A 25933-nucleotide genomic window follows, 5' to 3' on the forward strand; every position below is an offset into this window, starting at 1 on the left:
TGACATTCCACAGAGCTACGTGTGCTATGTTTACATTGGTCTGCCCAGTTGTAATGCAAGGACTTCTGATTGGAGCGTGGGGGGGGTGTAAGTGGCATCCTGTTTCTTTGTTTTACAGTGACAAGCTGAGGTCAGGGGGAATGAACATGTACCTCCCAGCACAACATCTATGATTTGTCCTTTTCAAATGAATCTATTTTCCTCCTCCTGATTTGCTTTGGGGTCTGTGTTATTAAAGAACAGCATTAACTGCTAACAGTGGTCAACTGGAAGAGGAAGGCCTATGTAACTATTGTGACCTTGAAGAAGTAGTGAACGAAACTCATGTTATCCTCTATTGTCCTTTCTACCATGTGTCAATTAATCCCGTAAGGGATGGGTTGCCAATCGGCAATTTGACAACAACAACAACAACAAAAAAATCATTAAAACAAAAAAAAACTATTTAATTCATTCCACAAATTCAGAGTTTGAAAATATGTACAGAAGCAAAGGTAAATATTATGATCAAATGAATTTCTCACCCCAGCTACTAATGGAGACAGCTATTAGCGTGTGGGATTAGCGTGTGGGACCTGCTTATAAATGTGCAACTTTTATTTTGATCATATTACAATTCTATTTACCCCCGTGCATTTGACAAGTCCCACGTCAGACCTGGGAAGAACTGGAAACCGGACTGTTAGTTGTAGTATTTGTGTGTATAGTTTTAAAGTGATGCTGTAATTCATGAAGCTGCAGATGAGTCAAAGTTTGTGATCAGACAGCTCTGTTCTTTTCTGGTGAATAGTGTTTTTTTTTTTTGGGGGGGGGGGGGACGGGACGGGACGCTAGTCATTAGCTACACAGCACCACCATAAAGTTTCCACAGTGTGATAGTGGGTTGTAGATTACTGCCACAAAAACATAGCCATTTCACAGTGCAAGAGAGCCAATACCTCAACACAGGAGTACCCATGTTCATACTGTCATGCTTAGGGGGTTAGAGCTTGGGGCGCTGTATTCAGGGGACACTTCCAAACCATCCTCACTGAAGTCCCGCCGGGGTGAGTGTGAGGGTGAGTGTGAGGGTGAGTGTTCAGGGGAATCTGCTGAGTCGAGGCGGTCCACTCTGTGTCGCTTGATCTCCTGAGGGGTCTTCAGGAACCTAGAGAGAGGAGAAGGGATGAGTGTGTGTTTCTGTGTGTGTGTTTCTGCGTGTGTTTCTGTGTGTGTGTTTCTGTGTGTGTGTTTCTGTGTGTGTGTTTCTGTGTGTGTTTCTGTGTGTGTGTGTCTCAGTGTGTGTGTGTGTGTGTCAGTGTGTGTGTGTGTGTGTTTCAGTGTGTGTGTGTGTGTTTCAGTGTGTGTGTGTGTGTGTGTGTGTGTGTGTGTGTGTGTGTGTGTGTGTTCCCCACCTGAAGAGTAGTTTCTGTCCTGGTTCTTTCTTGATGATGTTGAGTTTGTAGTAGTGTCTCAGAGCACGAGACATCTTCTCATACGTCATGTTGGCTCGGTTCTACAGGGAGACACACACTTTCCTCTTCGTCATCATCATCATCATCATCACCACCACCACCACCACCATCACCACTACTGTCTTCATCATCACCACTATCATCATCACCACTACTGTCTTCATCATCACCACCATCATCATCACCACTACTGTCTTCATCATCACCACCATCATCATCATCACTACTGTCTTCATCATCACCACCATCATCATCACTACAGTCTTCATCATCACCAACATCATCACCACTACTGTCTTCATCATCACCATCATCATCACCACCATCATCATCATCACTACTGTCTTCATCATCACCACCATCATCACCACCATCATCATCATCACTACTGTCTTCATCATCACCACCATCATCATCATCACTACTGTCTTCATCATCACCACCATCATCATCACTACAGTCTTCATCATCACCACCATCATCACCACTACTGTCTTCATCATCACCATCATCATCACCACCATCATCATCATCACCACTACTGTCTTCATCATCACCACCATCATCATCACTACAGTCTTCATTATCACCACCATCATCATCACCACTACTGTCTTCATCATCACCACCATCATCATCATCACTACTGTCTTCATCATCACCACATCACCACTACTGTCTTCATCATCATAACCACCATCATCATCATCACTACTGTCTTCATCATCACCACCATCATCATCACTACTGTCTTCATCATCACCACCATCATCATCATCACCACTACTGTCTTCATCATCACCACTACTGTCTTCATCATCACCACCATCATCACCACTACTGTCTTCATCATTACCACCATCATCATCACCACTACTGTCTTCATCATCACCACCATCATCATCACCACTACTGTCTTCATCATCACCACCATCATCATCACTACTGTCTTCATCATCACTACCATCATCATCATCACCACTACTGTCTTCATCATCACCACTACTGTCTTCATCATCACCACCATCATCACCACTACTGTCTTCATCATTACCACCATCATCATCACCACTACTGTCTTCATCATTACCACCATCATCATCACCACTACTGTCTTCATCATCACCACCATCATCATCATCACTACTGTCTTCATCATCACCACCGTCATCATCACCACTACTGTCTTCATCATCACCACCATCATCATCACCACTACTGTCTTCATCATCACCACCATCATCACCACTACTGTCTTCATCATTACCACCATCATCATCACCACTACTGTCTTCATCATTACCACCATCATCATCACCACTACTGTCTTCATCATCACCACCATCATCATCACCACTACTGTCTTCATCATCACCACCATCATCATCATCACCACTACTGTCTTCATCATCACCACCATCATCATCACCACTAGTCTTCATCATTACCATCATCATCATCATCATCATCATCACCACCACCATCATCATTCACAACTAACAGAGTTTGAATGTCATTCAGGCCATACATCTCCCTACCCAGCCAGAGGTCATCTCCCTACCCAGCCAGAGGTCATCTCCCTACCCAGCCAGAGATCATCTCCCTACTCAGCCAGAGGTCATCTCCCTGCCCAGCCAGAGGGCATCTCCCTACCCAGCCAGAGGGCATCTCCCTGCCCAGCCAGAGATCATCTCCCTACTCAGCCAGAGGTCATCTCCCTACCCAGCCAGAGGGCATCTCCCTACCCAGGCAGAGGTCATCTCCCTACCCAGCCAGAGGGCATCTCCCTGCCCAGCCAGAGGGCATCTCCCTACCCAGCCAGAGGTCATCTCCCTACTCAGCCAGAGGTCATCTCGCTACTCAGCCAGAGGTCATCTCCCTACCCAGCCAGAGGGCATCTCCCTACCCAGCCAGAGGGCATCTCCCTACTCAGCCAGAGGGCATCTCCCTGCCCAGCCAGAGATCATCTCCCTACTCAGCCAGAGGTCATCTCCCTACTCAGCCAGAGGTCATCTCCCTACCCAGCCAGAGATCATCTCCCTACTCAGCCAGAGGTCATCTCCCTACCCAGCCAGAGGGCATCTCCCTACCCAGCCAGAGGGCATCTCCCTGCCCAGCCAGAGATCATCTCCCTACTCAGCCAGAGGTCATCTCGCTACCCAGCCAGAGATCATCTCCCTACTCAGCCAGAGGTCATCTCCCTACCCAGCCAGAGGGCATCTCCCTGCCCAGCCAGAGATCATCTCCCTACTCAGCCAGAGGTCATCTCCCTACCCAGCCAGAGGGCATCTCCCTACCCAGCCAGTGGGCATCTCCCTACCCAGCCAGAGATCATCTCCCTACTCAGCCAGAGGTCATCTCGCTACCCAGCCAGAGGTCATCTCCCTACCCAGCCAGAGGTCATCTCGCTACCCAGCCAGAGGTCATCTCGCTACCCAGCCAGAGGTCATCTCCCTACTCAGCCAGAGGTCATCTCCCTACTCAGCCAGAGGTCATCTCGCTACCCAGCCAGAGGTCATCTCCCTACCCAGCCAAAGGGCATCACCCTACCCAGCCAGAGATCATCTCCCTACTCAGCCAGAGGTCATCTCCCTTCCCAGCCAGAGGGCATCTCCCTACCCAGCCAGTGGGCATCTCCCTACCCAGCCAGAGATCATATCCCTACTCAGCCAGAGGTCATCTCGCTACCCAGCCAGAGGTCATCTCCCTACCCAGCCAGAGGTCATCTCCCTACCCAGCCAGAGGTCATCTCCCTACCCAGCCAGAGGTCATCTCGCTACCCAGCCAGAGGTCATCTCGCTACCCAGCCAGAGGGCATCTCCCTACTCAGCCAGAGGTCATCTCGCTACCCAGCCAGAGGTCATCTCCCTACCCAGCCAGAGGTCATCTCCCTACCCAGCCAGAGGTCATCTCCCTACTCAGCCAGAGGGCATCTCCCTACCCAGCCAGAGGGCATCTCCCTGCCCAGCCAGAGATCATCTCCCTACTCAGCCAGAGGTCATCTCGCTACCCAGCCAGAGATCATCTCCCTACTCAGCCAGAGATCATCTCCCTACTCAGCCAGAGGTCATCTCGCTACCCAGCCAGAGGTCATCTCCCTACCCAGCCAGAGGTCATCTCCCTACTCAGCCAGAGGTCATCTCCCTACCCAGCCAGAGGTCATCTCGCTACCCAGCCAGAGGTCATCTCCCTACCCAGCCAGAGGTCATCTCGCTACCCAGCCAGAGATCATCTCCCTACTCAGCCAGAGATCATCTCCCTACTCAGCCAGAGGTCATCTCGCTACCCAGCCAGAGGTCATCTCCCTACCCAGCCAGAGGTCATCTCCCTACCCAGCCAGAGGTCATCTCGCTACCCAGCCAGAGGTCATCTCCCTACCCAGCCAGAGGTCATCTCGCTACCCAGCCAGAGATCATCTCCCTACTCAGCCAGAGATCATCTCCCTACTCAGCCAGAGGTCATCTCGCTACCCAGCCAGAGGTCATCTCCCTACCCAGCCAGAGGTCATCTCCCTACCCAGCCAGAGGTCATCTCGCTACCCAGCCAGAGGTCATCTCGCTACCCAGCCAGAGGTCATCTCGCTACCCAGCCAGAGGTCATCTCCCTACTCAGCCAGAGGTCATCTCGCTACCCAGCCAGAGGTCATCTCCCTACCCAGCCAGAGATCATCTCCCTACCCAGCCAGAGGTCATCTCCCTACCCAGCCAGAGTTCATCTCCCTACCCAGCCAGAGGTCATCTCCCTACTCAGCCAGAGGTCATCTCCCTACTCAGCCAGAGGTCATCTCGCTACCCAGCCAGAGGTCATCTCCCTACTCAGCCAGAGGTCATCTCGCTACCCAGCCAGAGGGCATCTCCCTGCCCAGCCAGAGATCATCTCCCTACTCAGCCAGAGGTCATCTCCCTACTCAGCCAGAGGTCATCTCCCTACTCAGCCAGAGGTCATCTCCCTACCCAGCCAGAGATCATCTCCCTACTCAGCCAGAGGTCATCTCCCTACCCAGCCAGAGGGCATCTCCCAACCCAGCCAGAGGGCATCTCCCTGCCCAGCCAGAGATCATCTCCCTACTCAGCCAGAGGTCATCTCGCTACCCAGCCAGAGGTCATCTCCCTACTCAGCCAGAGGTCATCTCCCTACCCAGCCAGAGGGCATGTCCCTGCCCAGCCAGAGATCATCTCCCTACTCAGCCAGAGGTCATCTCCCTACCCAGCCAGAGGGCATCTCCCTACCCAGCCAGTGGGCATCTCCCTACCCAGCCAGAGATCATCTCCCTACTCAGCCAGAGGTCATCTCGCTACCCAGCCAGAGGTCATCTCCCTACCCAGCCAGAGGTCATCTCGCTACCCAGCCAGAGGTCATCTCGCTACCCAGCCAGAGGTCATCTCCCTACTCAGCCAGAGGTCATCTCGCTACCCAGCCAGAGGTCATCTCCCTACCCAGCCAGAGGTCATCTCCCTACCCAGCCAGAGGTCATCTCCCTACTCAGCCAGAGGTCATCTCCCTACCCAGCCAGAGGTCATCTCCCTACCCAGCCAGAGGTCATCTCCCTACCCAGCCAGAGGTCATCTCCCTACTCAGCCAGAGGTCATCTCGCTACCCAACCAGAGGTCATCTCCCTACCCAGCCAGAGGTCATCTCCCTACTCAGCCAGAGGTCATCTCGCTACCCAGCCAGAGGTCATCTCCCTCGCTACCCAGCCAGAGGTCATCTCCCTACCCAGCCAGAGGTCATCTCGCTACCCAGCCAGAGGTCATCTCCCTACTCAGCCAGAGGTCATCTCGCTACCCAGCCAGAAGTCATCTCCCTACCCAGCCAGAGGTCATCTCCCTACCCAGCCAGAGGTCATCTCGCTACCCAGCCAGAGGTCATCTCCCTACTCAGCCAGAGGTCATCTCGCTACCCAGCCAGAGTTCATCTCACTACCCAGCCAGAGGTCATCTCCCTGCCCAGCCAGAGGTCATCTCCCTACCCAGCCAGAGGTCATCTCCCTACCCAGCCAGAGGTCATCTCACTACCCAGCCAGAGGTCATCTCCCTACCCAGCCAGAGGTCATCTCACTACCCAGCCAGAGGTCATCTCACTACCCAGCCAGAGGTCATCTCCCTACTCAGCCAGAGGTTGGGGTCAATTACATTTAAATTCGAGTAAGAAACTAAAATTCAATTTCCAAAAATGCTTCCTGAATTGACTGAATTGAAATGGAATTGACCCGAACCCTGCAAGTTGTCGCCTTTACTAAAACTCTGTTCCACCATCTGTCCATCCCATACTGTGAGCTCCAGACAGACCCTCAGCGTACCTTGTGGTTCCCCCAGAGTCGAGCTAGTCCGTTGGGGTCGACCACCCTGAACACCAGGCTCTCCTGGTCCTCCCAGCGGATGAAGGGCTGGTAGCGCTGGTCTGACAACAGCTGGTACACATAGTCCCACAGCAACCTGCAGTCTACACAGAGAGAGAGAGCGAGAGAGAGAGCTACAGTGGGTCTGTGTGTGTGTGTGTGTGTGTTACCTGGGATCTTGCCGTTGGCCTCTCTAGGTGGGACTTCTCTCTCAGTCCTCTCCTGATTGGACAGGTTGAGAGGCTCCTCCTCCTGGGAGCTAGGGATTGTGGGATGACACTTCGACACATCTGAGAGAAAGAGATTTTTATTGTTTATTTCACTTTTGTTTATTATCTACTTCTTCTTCTTCTTGCTTTGGCAACGTTAAAATATGTTTCCCATCTCAATAAAGCCTGTTGAATTGAATTGAGAGAGCGTGTGATCACAAACATATTAAAATGCATGTTCACCAGCAGTTGATGTGCAGACTGTTTGGTACTCACCAGTGTGTGTGTGTGTGTGTGTGTGTGTGTGTGTGTGTGTGTGTGTGTGTGTGTGTGTTAATAACTGACCAATCTGTGTGTGTTGTGCAGAGTGTGTGTACTAGACGGCTGCTGGACCATTGGGCAGAACAGCTACACCTCTATTGGACTAGGCGACTAGATAGACAGAGAGGAGTGGGGGGAGACAGAGAGGAGAGAGGGGGAGAGGGGGGAGACAGAGAGGAGAGAGGTGGGAGACAGAGAGGAGAGAGGAGGGAGACAGAGGAGAGAGAGGGGAGACAGGGAGGAGAGAGAGGGGAGACAGAGAGGAGAGAGGAGGGAGACAGAGAGGAGAGAGGGGGGAGACAGAGAGGAGAGAGGGGGGAGACAGAGAGGAGAGAGGAGGGAGACAGAGAGGAGAGAGGGGAGACAGAGAGGAGAGAGAGGGGAGACAGAGAGAAGAGAGAGGGGAGACAGAGAGGAGAGAGGGGGGAGACAGAGAGGAGAGAGGGGGGAGACAGAGAGGAGAGAGGGGGGAGACAGAGAGGAGAGAGAGGGGAGACAGAGAGGAGAGAGGAGGGAGACAGAGAGGAGAGAGGAGGGAGACAGAGAGGAGAGAGGGGGGAGACAGAGAGGAGAGAGAGGGGAGACAGAGAGGAGAGAGGGGGAGACAGAGAGGAGAGAGTTGGGAGACAGAGAGAAGAGAGAGGGGAGACAGAGAGGAGAGAGGGGGGAGACAGGGAGGAGAGAGGTGGGAGACAGAGAGGAGAGAGGGGGGAGACAGAGAGGAGAGAGGGGGAGACAGAGAGGAGAGAGACAGAGAGGAGAGAGGGGGAGACAGAGAGGAGAGAGGGGGAGACAGAGATTAGAGAGGGGGGAGACAGAGAGGAGAGCGGGGGAGACAGAGAGGAGAGAGGGGGGAGACAGAGAGGAGAGAGGAGGGAGACAGAGAGGAGAGAGAGGGGAGACAGAGAGGAGAGAGAGGGGAGACAGAGAGGAGAGAGGAGGGAGACAGAGAAGAGAGAGGGGGGAGACAGAGAGGAGAGGGGAGAGGAGGGAGACAGAGAGGAGAGAGGGGAGACAGAGAGGAGAGAGAGGGGAGACAGAGAGAAGAGAGAGGGGAGACAGAGAGGAGAGAGAGGGGAGACAGAGAGGAGAAAGGGGGAGACAGAGAGGAGAGAGGTGGGAGACAGAGAGGAGAGAGGGGGGAGACAGAGAGGAGAGAGGGGGAGACAGAGAGGAGAGAGGGGGAGACAGAGAGAGGGGGAGACAGAGAGGAGAGAGGGGGAGACAGAGAGTAGAGAGGGGGGAGACAGAGAGGAGAGCGGGGGGAGACAGAGAGGAGAGAGGGGGGAGACAGAGAGGGGAGAGACAGAGAGGAGAGAGGGGGGAGACAGAGAGGAGAGAGGGGGGAGACAGAGAAGAGAGAGGGGGGAGACAGCGAAGAGAGAGGGGGGAGACAGAGAGGAGAGGGGGGAGACAGAGAGGAGAGAGGAGAGAGGGGGCAACAGAGAGGAGAGAGGGGGGAGACAGAGAGGAGAGAGGGGGAGACAGAGAGGAGAGAGGGGGGCAACAGAGGGGAGAGACAGAGAGGAGGGAGACAGAGAGGAGAGAGGGGGGAGACAGAGAGGAGAGAGACAGAGAGGAGAGAGACAGAGAAGAGAGAGAGGGGAGACAGAGAGGAGAGAGGGGAGACAGAGAGGAGAGACAGAGAGGAGAGAGGTGGGAGACAGAGAGGAGAGAGAGGAGAGACAGAGAGGAGAGACAGAGAGGAGAGAGACAGAGAAGAGAGAGAGGGGAGACAGAGAGGAGAGAGAGGGGAGACAGAGAGGAGAGAGACAGAGAGGAGAGAGGGGGCAGACAGAGAGGAGAGAGACAGAGAGGAGAGAGACAGAGAGGAGAGAGACAGAGAGGAGAGAGGGGGGAGACAGAGAGGAGAGAGACAGAGAGGAGAGAGAGGGGAGACAGAGAGGAGAGAGACAGAGAGGAGAGAGAGGAGAGAGACAGAGAGGAGAGAGACAGAGAGGAGACAGAGGAAAGAGACAGAGAGGAGAGAGGGGGGAGACAGAGAGGAGAGAGACAGAGAGGAGAGAGAGGGGAGACAGAGAGGAGAGAGACAGAGAGGAGAGAGAGGAGAGAGACAGAGAGGAGAGAGGGGGAGACAGAGAGGAGAGAGACAGAGAGGAGAGAGAGGGGAGACAGAGAGGAGAGAGACAGAGAGGAGAGAGGGGGGAGACAGAGAGGAGAGAGACAGAGAGGATAGAGACAGAGAGGAGAGAGGGGGAGACAGAAAGGAGAGAGAGAGAGGAGAGGGGGGGGAGACAGAGAGGAGAGAGACAGAGAGGAGAGACAGAGAGGAGAGACAGAGAGGAGAGACAGAGAGGAGAGAGACAGAGAGGAGAGAGACAGAGAGGAGAGAGACAGAGAGGAGAGGGGGGAGAGGAGTGAGTGACAAAGAAAAAGGGAGGAGGGGAGAAGCTAGCAGAGAAAGTGAAAGATAAATCTCTTCTCAACAAAGGAGCAGTTGTTCCTGTTTCTAATCCGTGACTGTAACTGCAAGATAACTCCGCAAAGATAGTTTCAATTACAGCTAGACAATTACAGTGTATGGTGCCTTGACTTCTGCTAGGGTGCTTTCTTCCCTGTGTGATTAGGTGGGGGGGGACAAAACACACACCCTACTCCCTCACGGAAACCACCTACAGCTGATCTGTGTGGCTGTGTCAGTGTGTGGCTGCATAGTGCACCAGGAAGTGTACTTGTCATAAACACTAAGAACCATACAATGATGGGAAAACAGTGTTAGACGGAAGTCTCTCTGTCTCTCTCTTTAAGTCTGTGTCTCTCTCTGTGTCTGTGTCTCTCTCTGTGTCTGTCTATCTGTGTCTCTGTGTCTTTCTCTCTCTCTGTCTTTCTGTGTCTCTCTCTCTGTCTCTGTCCCTCTGTGTCTCTCTCTCTCTCTGTCTCTGTCTCTCTGTGTGTCTCTCTCTGTGTCTGTCTCTCTCTCTTTGTGTCTGTGTCTCTCTCTCTGTCTGTCTGTGTCTCTCTCTCTCTCTGTGTCTGTGTCTCTCTCTGTCTCTCTCTTTGTGTCTGTGTCTCTCTCTTTGTGTCTCTGTCTCTCTGTGTCTCTCTCTCTCTCTCTCTTTGTGTCTGTGTCTCTCTCTGTGTCTCTGTCTCTCTCTTTGTGTCTCTGTCTCTCTCTTTGTGTCTCTGTCTCTCTTTGTGTCTCTGTCTCTCTCTTTGTTTCTCTGTCTCCATCTGTGTCTCTGTCTGTCTCTGTGTCTCTGTCTGTCTCTGTGTCTGTGTCTCTCTCTGTGTCTCTGTCTCTCTCTTTGTGTCTCTGTCTCTCTCTTTGTGTCTCTGTCTGTCTCTATGTCTGTGTCTCTCTCTGTGTCTCTGTCTCTCTCTGTATCTCTGTCTCTCGCTGTCTCTCTCTGTGTCTCTGTCTGTCTCTGTGTCTCTGTCTCTCTCTATCTCTCTCTGTGTCTCTGTCTCTGTCTCTCTCTCTGTGTCTCTCTCTGTGTCTCTGTGTCTTTGTCTCTCTCTCTGTCTCTTTGTGTCTCTGTCTCTGTGTCTCTGTCTCTCTCTCTGTGTCTCTGTCTGTCTCTGTGTCTCTGTCTCTCTCTCTGTGTCTCTCTCTCTGTTTCTGTGTCTCTCTCTCTGTCTCTGTGTCTCTCTCTCGGTCTCTCTCTGTCTCTGTGTCTCTGTCTCTCTCTGTGTCTCTCTATCTGTCTCTCTCTCTGTGTGTCTCTCTCTCTGTCTCTCTCTGTTTCTGTGTCTCTCTCTCTGTGTCTCTCTCTGTCTCTGTGTCTCTCTGTCTCTTTCTGTGTCTCTGTCTCTCTGTGTCAACCTCCTGGTGGAGTGGTTCATGAAAGCTGTACATCGTCTCAGGTCTCTAAACCTATTGCGCCCACATGGGACTTGGCACTGGTTTTGGAGGCACAGTGTTTTACCCCCGCTTGAGCCTCTGGAGTCAATGGATCTGAAGATCTCATGGCTTTGGCTAAACGCGTTAGTCAGTTCTCCCGGGGCGACTCTAACGTGACGTTCGCCCTGAAAGTCATGACTATGTACTACAGGTCTGTTTCCTTTTCACCACCTCCTTATGCTTCTGAAGAGCAGCAGAGGTCACAGGCCCGGTGTCGGCCTGGTGTCCTCTGGGTGTCGGCCCGGTGTCGGCTGGGTGTCCGCTGGGAGCTCTACACACGTACAACCGGGATTACTGCTGTTGTGAGCAGCTTTCTGTCTGTTTTGCTAATCCAGCTCAAGGCAGGATGCTCTCTAAAAAGCATCTCTCTAAACAGCTGTCTCTCTAAACAGCATCTCCCTAAACAGCATCTCTCTAAACAGCATCTCCCTAAACAGCATCTCCCTAAACAGCGTCTCTCTAAACAGCATCTCTCTAAACAGCTGTCTCTCTAAACAGCATCTCTCTAAACAGCATCTCTCTAAACAGCTGTCTCTCTAAACAGCATCTCTCTAAACAGCTGTCTCTCTAAACAGCTGTCTCTCTAAACAGCTGTCTCTCTAAACAGCATCTCTCTAAACAGCATCTCTCTAAACAGCTGTCTCTCTAAACAGCATCTCTCTAAACAGCATCTCTCTAAACAGCATCTCTCTAAACAGCATTTCTCTAAACAGCTGTCTCTCTAAACAGCTGTCTCTCTAAACAGCTGTCTCTCTAAACAGCATCTCTCTAAACAGCATTTCTCTAAACAGCATTTCTCTAAACAGCGTCTCTCTAAACAGCGTCTCTCTAAACAGCATCTCTCTAAACAGCATCTCTCTAAACAGCGTCTCTCTAAACAGCATCTCTCCCTGGCATACAGCAGCAAGTTAGCGGTGTACGTACCCACTACACCAGGGTTACCTAGCGGTGTACGTACCCACTACACCAGGGTTACCTAGCGGTCTACGTACCCACTACACCAGGGTTACCTAGCGGTGTATGTACCCACTACACCAGGGTTACCTAGCGGTCTTCGTACCCACTACACCAGGGTTACCTAGCGGTGTACGTACCCACTACACCAGGGTTACCTAGCGGTGTACGTACCCACTACACCAGGGTTACCTAGCGGTCTACGTACCCACTACACCAGGGTTACCTAGCGGTGTACGTACCCACTACACCAGGGTTACCTAGCGGTCTACGTACCCACTACACCAGGGTTACCTAGCGGTCTTCGTACCCACTACACCAGGGTTACCTAGCGGTGTACGTACCCACTACACCAGGGTTACCTAGCGGTGTACATACCCACTACACCAGGGTTACCTAGCGGTGTACGTACCCACTACACCAGGGTTACCTAGCGGTGTACGTACCCACTACACCAGGGTTACCTAGCGGTGTACGTACCCACTACACCAGGGTTACCTAGCGGTGTACGTACCCACTACACCAGGGTTACCTAGCGGTCTACGTACCCACTACACCAGGGTTACCTAGCGGTGTACGTACCCACTACACCAGGGTTACCTAGCGGTGTACGTACCCACTACACCAGGGTTACCTAGCGGTGTACGTACCCACTACACCAGGGTTACCTAGCCGTGTACGTACCCACTACACCAGGGTTACCTAGCGGTGTACGTACCCACTACACCAGGGTTACCTAGCGGTCTACGTACCCACTACACCAGGGTTACCTAGCGGTGTACGTACCCACTACACCAGGGTTACCTAGCGGTCTACGTACCCACTACACCAGGGTTACCTAGCGGTCTACGTACCCACTACACCAGGGTTACCTAGCGGTGTACGTACCCACTACACCAGGGCTACCTAGCGGTCTACGTACCCACTACACCAGGGTTACCTAGCGGTGTATGTACCCACTACACCAGGGTTACCTAGCGGTCTACGTACCCACTACACCAGGGTTACCTAGCGGTGTACGTACCCACTACACCAGGGTTACCTAGCGGTGTACGTACCCACTACACCAGGGTTACCTAGCGGTGTACGTACCCACTACACCAGGGTTACCTAGCGGTCTACGTACCCACTACACCAGGGTTACCTAGCGGTGTACGTACCCACTACACCAGGGTTACCTAGCGGTCTACGTACCCACTACACCAGGGTTACCTAGCGGTGTACGTACCCACTACACCAGGGTTACCTAGCGGTCTACGTACCCACTACACCAGGGTTACCTAGCGGTCTACGTACCCACTACACCAGGGTTACCTAGCGGTGTACGTACCCACTACACCAGGGTTACCTAGCGGTGTACGTACCCACTACACCAGGGTTACCTAGCGGTGTACGTACCCACTACACCAGGGTTACCTAGCGGTCTACGTACCCACTACACCAGGGTTACCTAGCGGTCTACGTACCCACTACGCCTGGGTTACCTAGCGGTGTACGTACCCACTACACCAGGGTTACCTAGCCGTGTACGTACCCACTACACCAGGGTTACCTAGCGGTCTTCGTACCCACTACACCAGGGTTACCTAGCGGTGTACGTACCCACTACACCAGGGTTACCTAGCGGTGTACGTACATCCTACACCAGGGTTACCTAGCCGTGTACGTACCCACTACACCAGGGTTACCTAGCGGTCTACGTACCCACTACACCAGGGTTACCTAGCGGTGTACGTACATCCTACACCAGGGTTACCTAGCGGTGTACGTACCCACTACACCAGGGTTACCTAGCGGTGTACGTACCCACTACACCAGGGTTACCTAGCGGTGTATGTACCCACTACACCAGGGTTACCTAGCGGTCTACGTACCCACTACACCAGGGTTACCTAGCGGTGTACGTACCCACTACACCAGGGTTACCTAGCGGTCTACGTACCCACTACACCAGGGTTACCTAGCGTTGTACGTACCCACTACACCAGGGTTACCTAGCGGTCTTCGTACCCACTACACCAGGGTTACCTAGCGGTGTACGTACCCACTACACCAGGGTTACCTAGCGGTCTACGTACCCACTACGCCTGGGTTACCTAGCGGTCTACGTACCCACTACACCAGGGTTACCTAGCGGTGTATGTACCCACTACACCAGGGTTACCTAGCGGTGTACGTACCCACTACACCAGGGTTACCTAGCGGTCTACGTACCCACTACACCAGGGTTACCTAGCGGTGTACGTACCCACTACACCAGGGTTACCTAGCGGTCTACGTACCCACTACACCAGGGTTACCTAGCAGTGAACCAAGCGGTGCTGATTGGACAGGGGAAGGTCACTAGGCAGCGCGCCGTGTGCACAATACCCAGATTGCTACATCTGATGGGGTCAAGTCTGGGGGGGTCTTCTACATCTGGTGGGGTCAGGTATGGGGGGGGGTCTACTACATCTGGTGGGGTCAGGTCTGGGGGGGTCAGGTCTGGGGGGGGTCTACTACATCTGGTGGGGTCAGGTCTGGGGGGGTCTACTACATTTGGTGGGGTCAGGTCTGGGGGGGTCTACTACATCTGGTGGGGTCAGGTCTGGGGGGGTCAGGTCTGGGGGGGGTCTACTACATCTGGTGGGGTCAGGTCTGGGGGGGTCTACTACATCTGGTGGGGTCTGGTCTGGGGGGGTCTACTACATCTGGTGGGGTCTGGTCTGGGGGGGTCTACTACATCTGGTGGGGTCAGGTCTGGGGGGGTCTACTACATCTGGTGGGGTCAGGTCTGGGGGGGGTCAGGTCTGGGGGGCGTCTACTACATCTGGTGGGGTCAGGTCTGGGGGGGTCTACTACATCTGGTGGGGTCTGGTCTGGGGGGGGTCAGGTCTGGGGGGCGTCTACTACATCTGGTGGGGTCAGGTCTGGGGGGGTCTACTACATCTGGTGGGGTCTGGTCTGGGGGGGGTCAGGTCTGGGGGGGTCTACTACATCTGGTGGGGTCAGGTCTGGGGGGGGTCAGGTCTGGGGGGCGTCTACTACATCTGGTGGGGACAGGTCTGGGGGGCGTCTACTACATCTGGTGGGGTCAGGTCTGGGGGGGTCTACTATATCTGGTGGGGTCAGGTCTGGGGGGGGTCTACTATATCTGGTGGGGTCAGGTCTGGGGGGGTCAGGTCTGGGGGGGTCTGGTATGGAGGGGTCTACTACATCTGGTGGGGTCAGGTCTGGGGGGTGTCTACTACATCTGGTGGGGTCAGGTCTGGGGGGGTCTAATACATTTGGTGGGGTCAGGTCTGGGGGGTCTACTATTTATTTAGTATCTGTTGTGTCGGCTTGGGGGGGTGATTATATTTCCTCCTAGTATGTTGTACCGAAGCTGACTGACTGAAAAGGAGCATAAAGTTCTGAGTATAACTACTGTTCCCTGAAGGAGGGGAATGAGGCACACCGTCGTCCCTTTGCTCAGGGAAGTGGGGTATTGAATTTAAAAATTAATTTGAAGCCTCATGCTTATCACCTGTGGAAGGCGGGGCTTCCAGCAAGGTTCGGATTCCATTGGCCTTTTCAGGCTTGACTGTAGATCCTTCAGTCGAAGTGGCGAGAGTGTGACTACCCATAGTGTTGTACCTCGTTTCCCTCCTTCAGGGAACAGTAGTTATAGTCATAACGTTTCGTTTTAAGAGATACAGTCATCTTCTCCCTGAAAAGCAGATGTGGGGATTCCACTCAGTTAGAACAGAACCTCATACACTCACGTGTTGATCCATTGGCTCCTAGGGGTTGGGGACCATGGCTTCCATTGGTTTGGGTTGGCTGGGTGTATTTAGTAGAGGGGAGTTTGGTGAGACTGAGAGGGGGCTTGGTGAGGGTCAGGATGGGTGGAGTTGTGTGGCATGCGGAGACCTCCCTTCTTTGCTGCTTCACACACTGTAGGAGCTCGTACAGTACATCACCTGGAAACAGAGAGAGAGGAGCTCGTACAGTACATCACCTGGAAACAGAGAGAGAGGAGCCTGTACAGTACATCACCTGGAAACAGAGAGAGAGAGGAGCCTGTACAGTACATCACCTGGAAACAGAGAGAGAGGAGCTCGTACAGTACATCACCTGGAAACAGAGAGAGAGGAGCCTGTACAGTACATCACCTGGAAACAGAGTGAGGAGCTCGTACAGTACATCACCTGGAAACAGAGAGAGAGAGGAGCCTGTACAGTACATCACCTGGAAACAGAGAGAGAGGAGCCTGTACAGTACATCACCTGGAAACAGAGAGAGAGGAGCTCGTACAGTACATCACCTGGAAACAGAGAGAGAGGAGCCTGTACAGTACATCACCTGGAAACAGAGTGAGGAGCTCGTACAGTACATCACCTGGAAACAGAGCGAGAGGAGCCTGTACAGTACATCATCTGGAAACAGAGCGAGAGGAGCCTGTAGAGTATATCACCTGGAAACAGAGAGAGAGGAGCCTGTACAGTACATCACCTGGAAACAGAGTGAGGAGCTCGTACAGTACATCACCTGGAAACAGAGAGAGAGAGGAGCCTGTACAGTACATCACCTGGAAACAGAGAGAGAGGAGCCTGTACAGTACATCACCTGGAAACAGAGAGAGAGGAGCTCGTACAGTACATCACCTGGAAACAGAGAGAGAGGAGCCTGTACAGTACATCACCTGGAAACAGAGAGAGAGGAGCCTGTACAGTACATCACCTGGAAACAGAGAGAGAGGAGCCTGTAGAGTACATCACCTGGAAACAGAGAGAGGAGCCTGTAGAGTACATCACCTGGAAACAGAGAGAGAGGAGCCTGTAGAGTACATCACCTGGAAACAGAGAGAGGAGCCTGTAGAGTACATCACCTGGAAACAGAGAGAGAGGAGCCTGTAGAGTATATCACCTGGAAACAGAGATAGGAGCCCCCCAGTGGCGTACCTGAGTCAGGACAGCGGCGTCTGAAGTCTTCCTTGGTGAGGAGGCAGAGAGCTCTGCCGTTCATCTCAAACCGTCCCCTCTCAGTTCTGAGGAGAGAATATTCCCTCTGAGCCCAGTGCAGCCAGTGGACCACGTCCTCCTTGTCCCACAGAGACGGGTTTATACCTACACACACACACACACACACACACACACACACACACACACACACACACACACACACACACACACACACACACACACACCTTAGATGGGTTTATACCTAAACACACACACCGTAGATGGGTTTATACCTAAACACACACCGTAGATGGGTTTATACCTAAACACACACCTTAGATGGGTTTATACTTAAACACACACACCGTAGATGGGTTTATACCTAAACACACACCTTAGATGGGTTTATACCTAAACACACACACACACCTTAGATGGGTTTATACTTAAACACACACACCGTAGATGGGTTTATACCTAAACACACACACACACCTTAGATGGGTTTATACCTACACACACACACACCTTAGATGGGTTTATACCTACACACACACACACCTTAGATGGGTTTATACTTAAACACACACACCTTAGATGGGTTTATACCTACACACACACACACCTTAGATGGGTTTATACCTACACACACACACACCTTAGATGGGTTTATACTTAAACACACACACCTTAGATGGGTTTATACCTACACACACACACACCGTAGATGGGTTTATACCTACACACACACACACCTTAGATGGGTTTATACCTAAACACATCCTGGTTGGTCAGTTATAACCCACTGTTCCCCTGAACCAGGCAGTTATAACCCACTGTTCCCCTGAACAAGGCAGTAATAACCCACTGTTCCCCTGAACCAGGCAGTTATAACCCACTGTTCCCCGGTAGGCCGTCATTGTAAATAATAATTTGTTTTTAACTGACTTGCCTAGTTAAATAAAGGTTAAATAAAATAGCCTCCTTATCCCACAGAGATGGGTTTATACCCCCACACATAAAGTGGGGCAAAAAAGTATTTAGTCAGCCACCAATTGTGCAAGTTCTCCCACTTAAAAAGATGAGAGAGGCCTGTAATTTTCATCATAGGTACACTTCAACTATGACAGACAAAATGAGAAAAAAAAAACAGAAAATCACATTGTAGGATTTTTAATGAATTTATTTGCAAATTATGGTGGAAAATAAGTATTTGGTCACCTACAAACAAGCAAGATTTCTGGCTCTCACAGACCTGTAACTTCTTCTTTAAGAGGCTCCTCTGTCCTCCACTCGTTACCTGTATTAATGGCACCTGTTTGAACTTGTTAGTATAAAAGACACCTGTCCACAACCTCAAACAGTCACACTCCAAACTCCACTATGGCCAAGACCAAAGAGCTGTCAAAGGACACCAGAAACAAAATTGTAGACCTGCACCAGGCTGGGAAGACTGAATCTGCAATAGGTAAGCAGCTTGGTTTTAAGAAATCAACTGTGGGAGCAATTATTAGGAAATGGAAGACATACAAGACCACTGATAATCTCCCTCGATCTGGGGCTCCACGCAAGATCTCACCCCGTGGGGTCAAAATGATCACCTAGTGAATGACCTGCAGAGAGCTGGGACCAAAGTAACAAAGCCTACCATCAGTAACACACTACGCCGCCAGGGACTCAAATCCTGCAGTGCCAGACGTGTCCCCCTGCTTAAGCCAGTACATGTCCAGGCCCGTCTGAAGTTTGCTAGAGAGCATTTTGGATGATCCAGAAGAAGATTGGGAGAATGTCATATGGTCAGATGAAACCAAAATATAACTTTTTGGTAAAAACTCAACTCGTCGTGTTTGGAGGACAAAGAATGCTGAGTTGCATCCAAAGAACACCATACCTACTGTGAAGCATGACATAAGTATTTTATCACCTACCAACCAGTAACAATTCCGGCTCTCACAGACCTGTTAGTTTTTCTTTAAGAAGCCTCCCTAATCTCCACTCATTACCTGTATTAACTGCACCTGTTTGAACTCGTTATCTGTATAAAAGACACTTGTCCACACCCTCAATCAAACAGACTCCAACCTCTCCACAATGGCCAAGACCAGAGAGCTGTGTAAGGACATCAGGGATAAAATTGTAGACCTGCACAAGGCTGGGATGAGCTACAGGACAATAGGCAAGCAGCTTGGTGAGAAGGCAACAACTGTTGGCGCAATTATTAGAAAATGGAAGAAGTTCAAGATGACGGTCAATCACCCTCGGTCTGGGGCTGCATGCAAGATCTCACCTCGTGGGGCATCAATGATCATGAGGAAGGTGAGGGATCAGCCCAGAACTACACGGCAGGACCTGGTCAATGACCTGAAGAGAGCTGGGACCACAGTCTCAAAGAAAACCATTAGCAGCACACTACGCCGTCATGGATTAAAATCCTGCAGGGCACGCAAGGTCCCTCTGCTCAAGCCAGCGCATGTCCAGGCCCGTCTGAAGTTTGCCAATGACCATATGGATGATCCAGAGGAGGAATGGGAGAAGGTCATGTGGTCTGATGAGACAAAACTAGAGCTTTTTGGTCTAAACTCCACTCGCCGTGTTTGGAGGAAGAAGAAGGATGAGTACAACCCCAAGAACACCATCCCAACTGAAGCATGGAGGTGGAAACATCATTCTTTGGGGATGCTTTTCTGCAAAGGGGACAGGATGACTGCACCGTATTGAGGGGAGGATGGATGGGGCCATGTATCGCGAGATCTTGGCCAACAACTTCCTTCCCTCAGTAAGAGCATTGAAGATGGGTCGTGGCTGTGTCTTCCAGCATGACAACAACCCGAAACACACAGCCAGGGCAACTAAGGAGTGGCTCCGTAAGAAGCATCTCAAGGTCCTGGAGTGGCCTAGCCAGTCTCCAGACCTGAACCCAATAGAAAATCTTTGGAGGGAGCTGAAAGTCCGTATTGCCCAGCGACAGCCCCGAAACCTGAAGGATCTGGAGAAGGTCTGTATGGAGGAGTGGGCCAAAATCCCTGCTGCAGTGTGTGCAAACCTGGTGAAGAACTACAGGAAACGTATGATCTCTGTAATTGCAAACAAAGGTTTCTGTACCAAATATTAAGTTCTGTTTTTCTGATGTATCAAATACTTGTGTCATGCAATAAAATGCAAATTAATAACTTAAAAATCATACAATGTGATTTTCTGGATTTTTGTTTTAGATTCCGTCTCTCACAGTTGAAGTGTACCTAAGATAAAAAAATTACAGACCTTTACATGCTTTGTAAGTAGGAAAACCTGCAAAATCGGCAGTGTATCAAATACTTGTTCTCCCCACTTTACATACATACACGGAGCTGTTAGCCAACAAGTGTGTGTGTGTGTTTGACTCACGTAGTCTTCCAGGTAGCTGCCACAGGTCGTCCTGTGAAGGGGGGATGACTGGAGGGAGGAGGGTAGAGCAGGGAGGAAGGAGCGATGAAGGGAACAGCACTCCTCTGCCAGGGGCTAGGGGAGTGAGAACATGACTGGGTTCTCCATGGTCCTGCCACACACACCACACACACACACACCTTTTTATATTATAATTTGAAGTTATATTTTTTCAAATACAACACAGTCCACAACTAATCTGTCTCCTTTATCAGTGAATTGATTTTTATCTAGCCAGCATGAAACTACACATGCAGAAGTGAATGCAAAAGTGAAAGTCTCTCTTTCTTAAACTGATCAAACATTCGCTGGGAGTAAAAACAACTGACAAACTGTGTAAAACCAACATAATCCATCTCTCCATATATTCATATTAAACGGAAACATTACTTGTAGGACCTGAACGCGTTTCCTATTCGTGTCATCAGGGCTTCAGTTTACCTTGATCAGATCAGGCGGGGAGCTACCTCCGTCTTCCATCGTCCTCTACCTGTCTGTCCGGACTAGTAGAATAATTCTCTATAGATTCCTCAACTCAGGTGATCAACAATCCGACCGGTAATACGATTAATTCTCTCTATAAGACTTATTTCGATTAAGGGTCCGAATAAATTATTATGGAATCCAAACGTAGGAGCTGGACATGATTTTCACATGCAACCCGACAACTATGATGACATATGATCCTTGTTTCCGGGTATCGAAATCGAAAGGATCCATAGAGGTGTGTGTTTTAAAAACAAGTGCAGATATCACTTCCATGAACTCAATCCTGAATATCTAAATTGAGTGCGTGTTGTTTTCTGGAGAGGCTATACGGACGCCTGGTGCCCAAAATGTATGACGAATGTCGGACAGCTGGAGTTGAGTGGGAATAAACATATTATTTGTTGTTTATCTTCTTGAACTCATTTATGTCTAATTGTGTGTTTATTTTTGATTCAATAAACAATAAATCAAAAAAAGGGGACAAACGGATTCGGTTCATTCATTCGTCCTAATGAGCCCTCCCCAGCTAACGCCGCAGTACATTTGTTTTCAGTTTGGATATTGGTTTGATATTCGGAGTTTGCTCGTCAGTACCTCTTCGATGGAAGGTCCTAAGATGATTAATGTGATATAGCTAGAATCAAATAAAAATAGAGAGCAAGGTACAGCCCTTTTCCCCCTCCTTTCGATTATGTTTTCAAAAAGTTTACTCAATGTTGTTTCTAGTAGGGGAATAATTGTGCACTCACGGCTAAGGGACCGTGATAAATGTGCAACCAGCCGAACCTGGTGTGTACAGAAAAACATTTTCATATATATTAAATTATTTAGACAGGAGCGCTACTTTGGTTTTAGGAGTGGGTGGGACATAACCGGGTTGGGGATCTGGGGGCCCAGCTAGCAATGAGGAATCTGCCCAGAAGCGGCCGTCTTCTGGTGCCCAGAACTGATTGAATCAGCCCAGAATCAAAATGATTGACTGCCCACAATCGGCCCAATAGAGCTGCCATCTTATCGGCTCTTAACCAACCATGCTATTTTGTTGTTTTTTCGCATTGTTTGTAACTTGTTTTGTACATAATGTTGCTGCTACCGTCTCTTATGACCGAAAATAGCTTCTGGACATCAGAACTGGGATTACTCACCTCAAATTGGACGAGGAGTTCTTCAATGAGTCGGACGTGAATGATATACTACGGACGCCCGCCCAGACCCAGATCCCCGTGATTCGCTGGAAAAGGAAACGTAGGTTTCGCGGAAAGAAATCGGGATGCCTTGTGAGGATCAGGCGACGAGTGGCTAATCTGCCCTTGCCTTCCATTCTGTAAACAATAGCTGGTGCACGATATCTAAGGAAGTCCCAAGGTTTTACTCGTCTGAGGTAGAGTATTTCATGATAAGCTGTAGACCACACTATCTACCTAGAGAGTTTTCATCTGTATTTTTTGTAGCTGTCTACATACCACCACAAACCGATGCTGACACTAAGACCGCACTCAATGAGCTGTATAGGGCCATAAGCAAACAGGAAAACTCTCATCCAGAGGCAGCGCTCCTAGTGGCCGGGGACTTTAATGCAGGAAAACATAACTTAACTAAGTTTTACCTCATTCTCTTCTATCAGCATGTTAAATGTGCAACCAGAGGGGAAAAAACTCTGGACCACTTTTACTCCACACACAGAGACACATACAAAGCTCTCCATCGCCCTCCATTTGGAAAATCTGACCATAACTTTATCCTCCTGATTCCTGCTTTCAAGCAAAAATTAAAGCAGGAAGCACCAGTTACTCGGTCTATAAAAAAGTGGTCAGATGAACCAGATGCTAAACTACAGGACTGTTTTGCTTGCAAAGGCTGGAATACGTTCCGGGATTCTTCCGTTGGCATTGAGGAGTACACCACATCAGTCAATGGCTTCATCAATAAGTGCATCGAGGACGTCGTCCCCACAGGCAACATTCGCACTGAGCTAAAGGTTAGAGCTGCCGCTTTCAAGGACCCGGAAGCCTATAAGAAATTCCCGCTATGCCCTCCAAACCATCAAACAGGCAAAGCTTCAATACAGGACTAAGATCGAATCGTACTACACTCGTCGGATGTGGCAGGGCTTGCAAACCATTACAGACTACAAAGGGAATTTGTATTCCCCCTCAGGAGACTGAAAAGATTGGGTCCTCAGATCCTCAAAAGGTTATACAGCTACACCATGGAGAGCATCCTGACTGGTTGCAGCACTACCTGGTATGGCAACTGCTCGGCCTCTGACCGCAAGACACTGCAGAGAGTAGTACGTATGGCCCAGTACATCACCGGGGCCAAGCTTCCTGCCATCCAGGACCTCTATACCAGGCGGTGTCAGAGGAAGGCCCTGAAAATTGTCAAAGACCCCAGCCACCCTCGTCATAGACTGTTCTCTCTGCTACCGCATGGCAAGCGTTATCGGAGCGCCAAGTCTAGGTCCAGGAGGCTTCTAAACAGCTTCTACCCCCAAGTCATAAGACTCCTGAATAGCGAACGAATCAAATGGCTTCCCAGACTATTTGCATTGCCCCCCCCCTCCCACTGCTGCTACTCTCTGCTATTATCTATGCATAACCACTTTAATAACTCTAACTACATGTACATAATTACCTCAATAACGGTGCCCCAGCACATTGACACATTGACTCTGTACCGGTACCCCGCAAAGAAAATCGTACTGGACTCGCGGTAGCTTCCATCGTGGTCACTTTTATGATTACAAACAGACTATACAAGTAGTGAGTGGAATTACAAGCAGACTATCTGCAAAGAAAACCGTATTGGACTTGAGGTAGTGCCGTAACGCTGGCTAGCGTATTAGCTTGATTTGGGCCTAACCTCACACCAAAGCTAGTTAGCGTTGCTAGCTAACAACTCAGAATATTGACCAAACTCACCCCCTGGATGTGTCAATTGTCAACAACTGATCTAGAAAATTGCTGAGACGCAACTTACATTTTTTTTTACCAAGCAGTGGTCCCACTGTCCTTATTGTGGGCTCATCTATGATCCAACATGTTTCTATTAGGAAACCATCTGTTACCCGGGTGCCCAGATCCAAGACATTGACTGTATGATCCCGCTACTCATCAGTAAACACCCGACTGCTTCAGAGACCATCTGTTACCCGGGTGCCTGGATCCAGGACACTTACTGTATGATCCCACTACTCATTAGTAAACACCCGACTGCTTCAGAGACCATCTGTTACCCGGGTGCCTGGATCCAGGACACTTACTGTATGATCCCACTACTCATTAGTAAACACCTGACTGCTTCAGAGACCATCTGTTACCCGGGTGCCCAGATCCAGGACACTTACTGTATGATCCCGCTACTCATCAGTAAACACTTGACTGCTTCAGAGACCATCTGTTACCCGGGTGCCCAGATCCAGGACACTTACTGTATGATCCCGCTTACTCCTCAGTAAACACCCGACTGCTTCAGAGACCATCTGTTACCCGGGTGCCTGGATCCAGGACACTTACTGTATGATCCCACTACTCATTAGTAAACACCCGACTGCTTCAGCTAACACTGTCCATGTAGGGTCAAATGATATTAAACTACAGGAATCTGAGCAACTTAAAAAAGGACTTTAAATCACTGATTCAAACTGTAATTCAATCAGGTAAACGATGCATTAATTCAGGTCCCGTCTCCACGCTCTATGGATGATCATTACAGTTGTATACGCCTGCTACACATCTGGCTTAAAGGTTACTGTTGTTCAATAAGTATACAATATGTGGACAACTTTACAGCTTTTCTCCGGGATGGATTACATCTGAATAGGTATGGTACAAGCCTTCTAACCTCAAACCTGGCTCTCACTATAGTCTCACACAGAGCATGTCAGAACTGACAATATATAGCCATGGGGGTTGATACTCGGTCGATTTCCCCATCAGGCTATATTGACTGCTCCCCACATAGCTTTAAATAGCTCTACAGGTGCTGCCAACATGGATTGACTTTATGTTATTGTCACACTATTGTCAAGGTACCGTGTTGCCACTTCCTCGCACAGGCAGAGGGGTATTGTTAGAAGTAATCTCATCTCCATCCAACTCAGGCCTGTCAGTAGCGACACGAGGAAGCGTCGATCATCTAATATTACCTTGAATGCTCCATCTGATATGAGCTCTCGAAACAGTGGCCTTGGAATTATTAATTTGAATGCTAGAAGCTTGATCCAGAAGCTAAATTTGATTGTCATACTGGTCTCAAAATCACATGCTGTCATAATGATTATATCTGAATCCTGGCTGTGTGTCTCTGTTCCAGACTCAGATGTTCTGTTAGCTGGGTATAATGTCTACAGACAGAGTGGGTTGGGTAGAGGTAGACTCAGATGTTCTGTTAGCTGGGTATAATGACAGAGTGGGTAGAGGTGGACTCAGATGTTCTGTTAGCTGGGTATAATGACGGAGTGGGTAGAGGTAGACTCAGATGTTCTGTTACCTAGGTATAATGTCTACAGACAGAGTGGGTAGAGGTGGACTCAGATGTTCTGTTAGCTGGGTATAATGACAGAGTGGGTAGAGGTAGACTCAGATGTTCTGTTAGCTGGGTATAATGTCAGAGTGGGTAGAGGTAGACTCAGATGTTCTGTTAGCTGGGTATAATGACAGAGTGAGTAGAGGTAGACTCAGATGTTCTGTTAGCTGGGTATAATGACAGAGTGGGTAGAGGTAGACTCAGATGTTCTGTTAGCTGGGTATAATGTCTACAGACAGAGTGGGTAGAGGTGGACTCAGATGTTCTGTTAGCTGGGTATAATGTCTACAGACAGAGTGGGTAGAGGTGGACTCAGATGTTCTGTTAGCTGGGTATAATGTCAGAGTGGGTAGAGGTGGACTCAGATGTTCTGTTAGCTGGGTATAATGACAGAGTGGGTAGAGGTAGACTCAGATGTTCTGTTAGCTGGGTAT

The 25933-nt window shown here is 50.2% G+C and overlaps 1 protein-coding gene across 2 annotated transcripts; it reads right to left on the minus strand.

The window, feature by feature from the left end:
* Positions 1-422: 422 nt before the first annotated feature.
* Positions 423-21364, minus strand: etv7 (ETS variant transcription factor 7). 2 transcript variants are annotated; one of them, XM_036989118.2, is made up of 8 exons: positions 20925-21364; positions 20445-20595; positions 17061-17225; positions 15882-16079; positions 6963-7082; positions 6754-6896; positions 1395-1495; positions 423-1147 (listed from the first exon to the last, which is right to left on the minus strand). In XM_036989118.2, the coding sequence occupies exons 1-8, from the start codon at positions 20961-20963 to the stop codon at positions 961-963; spliced, it is 1104 nt and encodes a 367-aa protein (XP_036845013.1). In that variant the 5' UTR covers positions 20964-21364; the 3' UTR covers positions 423-960. The 2 variants fall into 2 exon arrangements, 1 of the variants encoding a protein (XP_036845013.1); XR_016483469.1 differs by lacking the exons at positions 6754-6896; positions 6963-7082; positions 15882-16079; ... (1 more) ...; positions 20445-20595; positions 20925-21364 and having other exon boundaries at positions 1100-1147; positions 1395-3217.
* Between the last annotated feature and the right edge of the window lie 4569 nt (positions 21365-25933).

This window comes from Oncorhynchus mykiss, chromosome 9, assembly GCF_057628025.1.
Source record: "Oncorhynchus mykiss isolate SJ-2025 chromosome 9, ASM5762802v1, whole genome shotgun sequence".
NCBI classification, from domain to species: Eukaryota; Metazoa; Chordata; class Actinopteri; order Salmoniformes; family Salmonidae; genus Oncorhynchus; species Oncorhynchus mykiss.

Coding starts and splice junctions, on each gene's coding strand:
- etv7 (XM_036989118.2), bottom strand. CDS start 20,963: ATGGAAGACGGAGGTAGCTCCCCGCCTGATCTGATCAAG. Junction 1,496..6,753: donor GACTCTGGGGGAACCACAAG/GTACGCTGAGGG, acceptor GTCTCCCTGTAG/AACCGAGCCAACATGACGTA. Junction 1,148..1,394: donor GGACAGAAACTACTCTTCAG/GTGGGGAACACA, acceptor TCCTCTCTCTAG/GTTCCTGAAGACCCCTCAGG.